This window comes from Saccostrea cucullata, unplaced genomic scaffold (genome assembly GCF_032062105.1).
Source record: "Saccostrea cucullata isolate Sc308-1 unplaced genomic scaffold, CSIRO_AGI_Scuc_v1 ctg3782, whole genome shotgun sequence".
Taxonomy (NCBI): Eukaryota; Metazoa; Mollusca; class Bivalvia; order Ostreida; family Ostreidae; genus Saccostrea; species Saccostrea cuccullata.
The window spans coordinates 1-11,805 of NW_026930235.1; the positions used below are offsets into that span (position 1 = coordinate 1).

At 33.8% G+C, this 11,805-nt stretch overlaps 2 protein-coding genes across 2 annotated transcripts; both read left to right on the plus strand.

Annotated features, from left to right (window-relative positions):
• Nucleotides 1–4,958: 4,958 nt before the first annotated feature.
• LOC134283359 (uncharacterized) lies at nt 4,959–6,181 on the plus strand. The gene is made up of 3 exons (XM_062765818.1): nt 4,959–4,971; nt 5,360–5,457; nt 5,813–6,181. Exons 1-3 carry the CDS (start codon nt 4,959–4,961, stop codon nt 6,179–6,181), a joined length of 480 nt encoding a protein of 159 aa, XP_062621802.1.
• Nucleotides 6,182–6,540: 359 nt separating this feature from the next.
• Nucleotides 6,541–8,941, plus strand: LOC134283357 (uncharacterized). The gene is made up of 2 exons (XM_062765815.1): nt 6,541–7,031; nt 8,157–8,941. The coding sequence occupies exons 1-2, from the start codon at nt 6,582–6,584 to the stop codon at nt 8,835–8,837; spliced, it is 1,131 nt and encodes a 376-aa protein (XP_062621799.1). The 5' UTR covers nt 6,541–6,581; the 3' UTR covers nt 8,838–8,941.
• Nucleotides 8,942–11,805: the final 2,864 nt, after the last annotated feature.

Genomic DNA, 11,805 nt, shown 5'->3' on the forward strand with positions numbered 1-11,805 from the left:
ATAATAATATTTGACATACAATTTAAAATAAGCATTTTCTGACTAAATACATATTAATATCACATCATGACCCCAGGGGGTATGGAACGGTCACAACTGGGGATTAATTTTTTACAAAGAAATATGAAGATGATTTAAAAAATGTTAAATAAAGACAGACTTTATAAAAAAGAATTAAAATCGTTTTCTCAAGAACAGGGAAGTTTTATGCTATAGTGATATGGAGGCGTCCTTGGGTAGTATAAAGCAAAACCTGTTGTATTCGCACCCCTACTATAAAAGTTGTCATATATGTCAATTTTTTAAAACGCATCTTATTTATGTGGTATTAACAAACCCAGACTTAAAATTGATAAAAATGTCGCTTAAAGTGGCATTGATGCCCTTAATTTAAGTAGCCTAACATATTTACTAGTCCTTGTTATGCCCGCAGGCATATAGGGCAAGCACTAAACTTATCCACTTCTCTCTATCTTTAACAGTTTTCTCCATTTCCCCAAGTTAGCTTCTGGTCCCTCAATTCTATTTCAACAGTCCTTCGCCAGGTTGTCTTTGGCTTACCAGTTTTCCTGTTCCCTTACCGGTGTCCATCTAAAGGCCACTTTGGTGATGTTGTTGGATGGTTTACTCAACACATGCCCTAGCCCTCGCCATCTTTGTTTAGTCAACTATCAGGTGACTTATGGCTTATGGTCTTCGTACGTTGTTTGTCGTCCATTGATTATAAACTTTTAATCATTTTTAGCATCTTCTCTGGTCAACCACTGAACCTATTTCAACCAAATTTAGCATAAAGCATTTATAGATGAAAGGAAATAAAAATAAAAAATCTTCTCTTCTGCTCCTGGGTATTAAGCTGATGAACTAAGTACATAGTAATAAGAATTAAGAGTGTTTTTCTAAATTTATGAGTTTCATGGTCCCCTTAGTCAGGGGTGCCGGGGGTATTATGCCCCCTTTCGAAGAATGAAGGGTACTGTATAGCGGGTTTTCTTGGTGGGTGTAAAATTTGACATTTTGCCTGCTGAAAGGTTATGATGCCCATTATATTTTTGGGAAATTTATTTTAGCGGACACAGGGTTTCAAAACTTTGGAGATAAACACTAAGAAGAGTACTGAATATTTTAGCGATTAAAATTTAAGCTGACTTCCATCAAAACGCCAAATAAGCCAAAATTATCACCCTGCTAAAATAACCTGCTAAACGGTATATTGCTTTGCTGTTGTCTGTTGATTGGTCTGTCTGTCGGTCAACCATCAGTGTCCTTTCATTTTTTCGCACACATTGAAATGAAATTTTGTATACAAATGATGTGTTATAGAACCTGCCAAAAAGACGTTTGCTCGTTTCTTATCACCTGACCAGGCACGATTAAAACTGCATATGATTAAAGGAGAATATTTCCCATTATGTGAATGATCACAAGCGATTCTGCATGATTGGTTTGACAACAATAGTGTTGCAACTACTCTATACAGTTACTATATAACAAGTTTTAAAATGAATTCATTGCCACTGAATAACAAATCTCCTTTACAGTGGCTGATGATGACTGGGACATTTATAGGATAAACGCTGCAGTTAAAACAACATGTCCAAGCAGTGCAGTTGACAGCTCCAATACTGAAGAAGAAACACTGGAAATGAAAAAAACTGATAAAGACACTGAACTTTCATAGCACAGAGGAAAAGAAAAGGCTTAGGTTTCTCAAATGTTCCCAAAATCAAGAGAACTCAGTACAGGTTATATCGTCCAGATATAGCTACTGAATGCCACTGTAATCCAAACAATGCTTGGATCAATTTTTCTGGAAAAGCAGGAGCATTACACAGATCCAAAAGGCATTACTTTGTATTGCATGCTAATCCACCGCAGGGGTTCCGAAGCCGTTTTCTCTTTATCACTTTCCCTCATTGGAATTTGGTGGTAAGCCATGTTCATCCTTGTGTTGGACATGACTGCAAGGTAAAAACATGTTCGATTGCTAAGAGAGATCATCGGCAATTCTCGGGATAGGGATGCATCCTTGTCTGTCTGTGCATTCTGTCGTAAAAAATTACACATAATCTCCATGATTTATCTTTCTTTTGTACCAAAACAAGTGTTTAATATGAAATATTTGATTTCTTAATCAATCATGTTTCAGCAACTTTTCAATTTCAAATCTAATATATCTCCTTAATAGTGAACTCTTCTCACTCGATCTTGAAATGGTCTGTTATAACTTATGTTGATACGATGTTCTCCTATTCTTGTGCGCTCCTATTTAATAGTTTTAAACACAAATTGATTTACTAGTAAAAACTTTTTATTCCATTGCTTGTTCTTTTGACAGGTTTTCACATCCATTGAAACACATCACATAGGAAAGACGGAAGTTTCGGACACACTTCCGGTGCACATTACACACATCATTCGATACAAATGAATCACAAACACAACTCACTGGTGGTAATAGTGAAAATTTCCGATAAAGTCTTCACACAAATTTCACTGTTCCCAGAAAAAACGCACATACACAGATTGCCATTTCCCACGTTCACCAATGTAACGCCACAGTCAGTATGACTATGCAAAATTGTTTAATCAGCACTAAATGTTATGAATACAGACTTGGTCCTAGAATTCACTTTTGACTTTAAAACATCATGCCTCGGTGGAATAACGCTATTTTCCACAGACACTACCAGGCAGCTTTGTTCGATTTCCTCTAGAGCTGGCAGTTCTCAAGCTCAAACTTTGGCTATTATCACATAATTCCACTGCACCTTGAAGTTTTATCATAAATCCTGTCCAAGCAAATTACACTGTACGCCTTTGAAAACGCGTAAATAGAATTCATATCTAAGAAACAATCATTTTTCAGTTCCAATGGTTTTTAACCCCTTCCATCAGCAGTTTTGACATTTCTTAGTGCATATTTAGCTTATTTAATTTTTCACATGAACTAACAAGATCATCAGTCATTCGCACACAAAAATAGATCCGCTTTAACTCCGAAATCTGTGTGCGTTACAACATCTGTTTGAGTTTCAGAACATGAAACATGACGCTGTAAGTTTTCTGAACTAGGCCTATTTTGTGGGTGACCGAATTTTAAAAACTCTATACTGCCTCGGTCGATTCAAGTTTAACTGCTGACTTCCATATAATATTTGACAAAAAGTTCTGGGTTTACTGACATCATGGTTGCCATTGAATTATTTCGCTATATCTTAATTCTTATGGACATTCTTTCTCATTAGTTTTGAGTGAATTCGCACATTTTTTCCTTTTCAACGTATGGTACATACAAATTTTTAGTTGAGTTCTGTTATCAAAGTACTGTTTGTTTAACTTGTAACCTAAGGTTCATTCTTTCTTAAATCAAAATTTCGGTAAAGCGTATGCACTCTTCTTGCATAGCAGCTGTAACAGCTGTCAGTCTAAATTCTTCAATTTTTTGAATGCAAGGCGGAAGTCATACCAATTATTAGTCCATTATTTATTACTGAATTGACCACGGATGTTTTCAATTTCCATTATACTTTGTTCTCGGCGGGATCAAAGCACAACGGTACTCCTACATGGCCTGTCCGTAAATTCGAATGTTTCTTTGTCCAGTTTACTGCGCTCTGCTTTATTTTGTATTTCCTTAATGCGACGCACCCAAAAATATATGCCTTTTCAATCCTTATCCTCCTTTCTGGAAGATACGCAAACGCTTTAGCTTGATCCCTTCGAAATTTGTAAAAGAATGGATCTCAGTGCTTTACAAACATCTTGCCACTGATTCAAACTTGACACATTTTCAAAAATGAACTCGCTCCAAATAGTGGATCCATCTCCCTAAATACTCGTTTCACAGGAATATGAATATCCGGTTATTGGCTAGATAATGATGATTCCATTGGTGTACAGTGAAAAATCTGCGTTAGCATTTTCTGGGGTTCTGTCGATTTAATTCCTCTATATCTAGTAATTTGTTATACAGTATATGTTGCGTTCTCGAGCAATAACACATAGTTTCCAAATTACAGTTTCCTATCACAATGCATTAGAAAAGCAAATATTTAAAAATGAATTCTTGAGTAACCAACACAAATTATGCCAGGAGGAAAAATTTTATATATAAAGCTTCACAGAAACAGACTGTAAACTTACAATTTACATCCAGAATTTTAACAAATTTCCCCATAATGCATCCCTTAAATCAATTCGACTTCAATGGGTGTCAAAATCATTTCTTTATTCCCAGAGTACGTATATCAGAGTCGGGTTATAACGTACAATTTTACATTGGAGTTTCTGCTGTGTCAAATATCCGTCAATTCGCAAATTTCTTACTGAACTTCGCAGGGCCCTAGAGTTTCGCACTTCGTTAGTTTCCATATGTAATTTGTGGATGCTTGAATAGCAATGTTTCATCAGTTCTGCAATCTGCTTGCCACCAAAACACCACTCACAAATAAATCCAGCTTGACAAAATATTACATTTTCACATAGTTAATAAAGTTACATGAATCTGTGATAACAAGCATACACATTGTAGAAATAGCTCACAATACTTTTATTTTCATTTATGATGCCGATTTTCTGTTTTTATGAACAATTGTACAATTCGATATCAGTTCTTTCTGTCAAATGTGTCATACTGTCTGTTTAGTGCAATCATCATAATCATAAATTTACTGTCTACTGGTTCAATTACATTTCGGTAACTTTTAATCCATAGTCCAATTTGTGGAGGAGGAGGGAATAAGTGTTTTACAAACATCTCTTGTTTAAACACATTTGGTTCAAACTTCATTAAATTTTTCAAAAGTAATTATTTCTATAATTGTCTTTCGTTTAAGGCTAATGGGGTTAAACAATAAGATTAGGTTATTTTTTGGGAGTTAATGACGATTCCATGGGGTAGTCAGTTGTAGTGGGTATCTGTTCATTTCTCTGGATCATCCAGTGTGACCCATAAAATGGCGGTCAGTAGTCAGGAATTATGAATGTGTTTACAGAGGCTATTGCTACTGAAATGGTCTTCTTTGCATATGCTGCTTGCCTGGACAAGTACATCACATCGTTATACATTTCTTTTTTCTACAAATCAGTTGTCATACTGAAGAAAGAAGATGTGTAAAATTGTCTTTAAAAATTGATTACTGAATGTCCTGCAGTGCTTATTTTAAAATAACGTTTAATATGCTTACACAATATTAAGTATCATAATTCTGCTTTATTATTGTAAAACTAAAAACAGAATTATAAATTGAAGTTCTTTTATTTTTAGATGTTTTAAATACAAAACTGTAAAGCTATACACTTTTCAGAGACACTGACTTGTTTGTTTTTTTATCATGATGCTTTGTTGTTCTTTTAGACTACCTGAAGTTTTGGATAACCTCAATCAAGACATTTGGAGGCAAAGCGGCACCACTGTTTCTTGTTGTCACACACACAGAAACAAAATCTGCTGATGTTAGTATTCAGTCTAACAGAAATTTGAATCAGAAAAGAATAACTTATACTAACATATCTTTAGAATGCACAATAACAGTGTGTACTTCAGAACTTCAAAAGAACCAACATTTCATTTACAGTAAATCGTATCACACAATTATGTATTACATCCAATGTGGTATTGTTAATCTATAATGGATACCTGATTTACAGTTTAATCTGTAATCAGTTAAAACTAATTACCAGTTTAAATCCAAAATATATGATTTTCAGATTTTCAAACATCAACACACAATTAAGCATCTACAGTGATAAAATCATAACTCACAATTATGAATTAATATCTCTATGCTTGCTTTGTTTACTTCTTCAGGAAATAGAGATGTATTTGGGGGAGTTTTGGAATGCCGTACACGATGACGATAGAGATTGGTTAAGTGAGTCTCTGAATGATCGAGAATATGCAGTAGGTCTGAAGACACTTAATGATAATACCAAGGAAATACTGGAGTCAATGAAAAAGTCCATAGTGGAACTATTCACAGATGAGAACAATACAAAAGTTGAATTGCCTTCTTCGTGGGCTCTAATGGAGCAGTTATTATATGAAGGAGCCTGGAAGGTTTTGTCCCTGAGTGAAATCTGGAAGCTCAACTCATCTCTTCCTGACGAATACCAAATCAAAAGTGATGAGGAAATGTCAAAATTTTTAAATGTTTTCATGACAGTGGCCTTCTTTTGAATTTTGAAGAAGTGGAATTGCGAGAACATGTTATACTAGACATTCAGTGGTTTGCTAATGCTTTCAGTAAGATAATTGCTGATAAAAACCACATCAATAAAGATTGTAAAAGGAAATTAATTAAAGAGTGGAAATCCTTTAACAAAACAGGGGAACTTAAAGAAACAGTAAAAGATGCTTTGTGGAAAGAGGAACCCTCTTACTTGAAACATAAAAATGAAATTTTGTCATACATGGAGAAACTTCAAATGCTGGTCCCCTTGAATGCATTTGAGGCTGTATCAGCAGGTAGCATGTCATGGTATGTCCCGTGTATGAACAAAAAGCAGTTTAAAGCTGACTTCAGTGAAGATAATGGGAATGCTCATCCATTTTGTGCTATCGATTCAGTTCCTTTGCCATGTTTGTGTTCTACAGACTGGTAGCATACTGCATAAGTTCTCTAAGATGGAGTGTTGCAAAAGATGAAGATAATGAAGGAAGTCCATGTCTTTATCAAACAGCGGCAGTGTTTGATCACAATGAACACACTGTTGTTGTTGGCATATGTAATGACGATATTCAGTTGCAAGTGCTGAGAATCAAATCATTGACCATAGACAAAGAAGTATCATATGAAATTGGAAACTCCATTGATAAAGCAATAAAAAAATTGACAGAAACATTTATTGACACAAAAATATTCCACAGAGGATACAAATGTCAAAACATTATTTGTAATGAGAAAGATCTATCTTTTACCGTTTCAAGTGAGCTGTCCAAAATCAAGGCTAAAGAAATTCAGTGCAAGTGTCAACTTCGGGAGAAACATGTGATAAATGTACAAAAGACACAGGGATTCTGGGAAAAGGTAACAGTTATTAATCTTTATACTCCCTGTAAAACAATCGAAAAATCGATTTTTAGGACTTACATTGTCTGCCTGTCTGTTGGTATATATGTCCAGCCAATAACTTTGTAGGAAAAAAACACTTGCACATTTATTGTTTACAAGCTGAGGAATCATACTGATTTTGACCATATAAAAGATCAATGAATGAAAAAAATATTAAAGAGAGAGACATTTGAAGTTTATATTTTACACAGAGCATTCTATCAGGAATGTCTTGATCTAAATGTAAGGCCAATTGGTCAAGCTCAAGATCACTTTCAGAAAAATTTTTTTTTAAATAAAATCAGTGTAACCATATCTTGTAAAATGGACCATTATTTGACTCAAAGATTTCTTACGACCCAAGAATGTGTCATGATTTGAACTTATTTTAAGGTAATATGATGTTTACCTGAAAAAATAATTGGAAACTCAAAATGAAATGAAGAAATGTAGTTAGGTATATCTATATAAATAATTGGAAACTCAAAATGGAATGAAGAAATGTAGTTAGGTATATCTGTATACTTCAAACTGATATTGCTTATAATCTCAAAATGTGTCGTGACCTTGATCAAAGCACCAAGTTTCTTTCAGACCAGTGCAGAGTAGATGAACTGTTTTGCAAGAGGTTAATGGATTTTTAATCTTTTACCAAAATTGTGCAATTAACTACCCATTGTCTCGTGGTTCGGGTACCAGGGTTTTATAAGCTCTGATGAGTACATTATGTTTCTCTCTAGATAAATCTTTCATTTCACTTTATTCCTAATTTTCCAAATTGATGTGATGTCACCAACTCAATGATATATAATGGTAAATTAAAATTGTTTTTATCCTAATTTTCCTTTCTTGACCTACAAAAGGGCCCTTTGTTATAATCACCTTGGAAAACAAACTGTACTTGCATTAGGGTTTAGCTTTGCTTAATATATGGGGAATCATCTTATAAATTTTAATCTTGGTTTATAATGTTTTTTCCTAAGTTGGCTCCATTAGATGAACTTAGATTGATTTTGTTTCAGACAAAGTTGGCTATTTCCAGCACTTAGTTTCGAGGTTAAGATTGGTTTATTGTAATAGCTATGGTTTATTTTGTTTTAGAGAGAGGCGAGTGATTCCAGTACTCCTGTGGCCTCTGGACAAAACCTAGAAGGCCGGTCTAGATTTGCAAAACTTGGTATGGCTACAAATGATGTGTTGAATAAGGCATACAGAGATATTCTAGAATCAGAAATTCCTGCATCTGATATTGAGAACAAGGTGGATTTATTATCAAACAAAAAGTTGAAGAGTCTGAATCTAAATGCAAATCAAGAAGATCAATTGAAAAAAGCAAAAAAATCAGGATATGAGGAATTTGATATTTCATTAACATACAAATTGATAAGAAACATTTGTTCAAAGATTCCTAAACCAACAAAAGGAAAGTGGGGAGAAGAGCCTGCAGCAGCAGAGGTGAGAGTGGGTGATGATATCGAACGAATTAGGTCAATACGAAATAGACTAACTGCACACGTAAGTTCAGCCTCCATCCCTCAGACAGAATTCGACGATACCTGGTCAGTAATGTCTGATGTCTGCCAAAGACTCGAAATCTTCACTGGTAAAAAGTACGTGGATAGCCTTAAAGGTATTCAGAAACTGGCTCTGAAAGAGGAAGGGGAAGATGCAATAAAAACTATCATAGAAAAGTTTGTCAAGGATCAACACGAACTGATGAAGACAGTTGTGTCAGATGTTCAAGAATTAAAGTCTCAAATGTTGACATTAAAACGAAATTGAAGACTGGAAGCGGCCGTTCAGAAATTATAATCTTCATAAATAGAACGTTTGTAGGACTAGTAAACAATGAATTCTGGAACACTTGGTTGAAGATGTCGGAAATCTGCAATTAACCCGAAAGTTTCATTTGTGAAAAAGCTTTAGTTGATGAAACAAGAATATCAATTGTCTGATATTTAAAGCCATCATGTCGTAAATTTTATGGTCGCTACAATGACCTTGTCAGCAAATACAATTTATCATTGAGTCAAATGCTGACTGACGTTTTTCATACTTAATATGAGTCCATTATTTACACACTGAATTGATGACGGAATTTTTCCGCTATTTCACGATCATTGCAATGAGCACACGGCGGGTGTGACCGGTCAGCAGGGGATGCTCACTCCTCCATGGCACCTGATCCCACCTCTGATGTTTCGGAGGTCCGTGTTTGCTCTGCTCTTATTTTGTATATTGTTTAATGGACTTTGAGATTGAATAAAAATCGTTATCTCCATATCCTTATTGGATAAGCTTAATTATAAGGCTTACTGAAATAAAGAACAGATCTATTTAACAAATTTTTAGCGAAACATGAGTTCGGCGTCCAAGTCTCAGACAAGATTCAATGAGAGTGGGCTTTGTGCATATGAATTCTCTTCAGTCGCTATTTAATGGAATATCACCAGTAGTCAAGCAATGTTACCAGTGCTACGTTGGAGATAATGGCTTTATCATTAATCTGATAATGGTGCTTTTAACAAATGTATAGCATTAAATCAGAATCAACTAATTTACATGAAAGTATAATATTGTAGAATTGTGAAAAATCAAGACTGTTAAGAGAAAATCAAATAAAATGTCCATGAAAAAAAATCAATCGTAATGAAGGAGCTACAGATTAGGAGCTGGTTTATATTGTGTAGAATATTAAAGAATTGCATATATTACTTAATCTTATTAGAATGGAGAGTGCTAGAGAGTTCATTTTAAGTGAATGTGTATGCTATACTGCTTGTTCCTATTTTACAGTAGCTTCAAAAGTTCAAATTTGTATAGAAGTGTCGGACAAGAAGGGAATATGTTCATTCACGATTGCATATTTTTAAAACACAGATTAGCGATCGACCTTTGTTGCTTGTGTTGATATGTTTATTATTTCATTTTGCTTTTGTATTGTAAACTTAATATCCAGTGGGATCAAAGTATTACAAAATGTTATTTGTTTATATGAATATACACGTATGTTATATTCTTAATAGTACACAGATTTATGATCCTACTTTGTTGCTTGTGACAATATGTTTACTTTATTTTACTTATGTATTGTGTACTTTATATCCAACATGCTTCAACTAATTGACAGAATGTTTTATGATAGTACAAAAATATACGCGGATGTAGTTACATGCCTCTTTAATTACTGAAAACCTTGGGGCTTAAAATGTTGATAAAATTCACTGAAACGACAGTGAATAAGGACAGGGTCATTCTTTGAAAATTGATCCATCTGTATGTGAATCACAATCAAATCAATATACTGAATATTTTCCACCTGTTAGACGAATTTTTCGGCACTAACGGTTTAACAATGCCAGTATACTGTACCTCTCCATATACATCCATCAAGTTTATTTTTCTAAAATCACAGATCTTCATATATGCTTTATTAATTATACTTTAAGTGAAAAGATCAAGTCAAATTTTGACATTTTCAGTAATTGCATTTTGTATGTCCATAAATTTATATGTAGGCATATTGAGCAGTACGTGGCACATCTTTATCGTTTAGCGCCTTCTATAACACGGGACTTCGGTTTAAATACGATTTCATCTAAAGGACTAATCTCATCTGTATGACCAGACTTTAAAGGGGCATAGACACAGTTCAGCTAAAAAAAATATTAAACAAAACACTTTCTAATGATCATAAAAAATTTGACCTGGTTTTTGTTTCATTTGATAAGATAGGATAAACGCAAAAGAAAGGATTGACAGACAAGACGAAAATGATCATTTTGTTTAGCTGCAAACCTTGGTTATATAAACAGACTTCGTGTCATGTTTTGTTTACATAGATTAATATAGTAATATCATAGGGGCTTGTCTTCCGGATTGATAAATGTAAAATAATTTTTCAAAAATTTGTATCTACATTAAATACACTCTAAAATTGCTTTAAGGGGATGAAGGACCTTTAGCTGAAAAAATACCTGTCATTTAATTTTTTTCATATTTTGTATATATCTTATTTAGTATGTCCTACATACTATAAAGCAGACATATCAATAAATTTATAAACCCTATTTAGATTTAATTGATTGAGTGACAAATACCATAAAAAATATACATTTGTATTTCTAGTCCATAATAAATTTATCGACAAATTGAAATTTTTCACCATAGATAAAAAATATACCAGCGGTAATGTAAAATATTTTAGAGTATGAATAAGGTTAAAAATTCGAAAAAGCAAGATTCTTTTGTAACATCACATCTGGAGACGGAAATTTAAATCCTTTTTAGGACAACTTAAATTTTAAAAAAAATTAATTTGCAAAAAAATCCTATCATTAATAATATTTGAAAATTTAGTCATGAAGTTCAAGGTCGTCATTGTAATTGATTAACTGTAAAAATATATTGTGAAGCTTAAAGCTCAATATTGCACTATACAAAGTTATTTTAGAGAATGATCATGAGAAAAACGTGTCTTGTTTACATTTCTCGAGTACGGGAAAACCCAACTATGACGTCACGCATTCCTGAAATAAGCGAAATAAGACAAACCCACAGAATTTTTCCGTCAACAACCATGTAAAAATATTTTTGCGTTTTGAAATTTACAAAATACCCTACCATGTACATATTATGGCCCGTTTTTATGATTTTATACTACCCGTTTTTACCGTGTGTGATCTTACTGAACTAAGAGATCCACTATGACGTCAAAGACGCACAGGATGCGCAGAGTAGGGAAACGGCA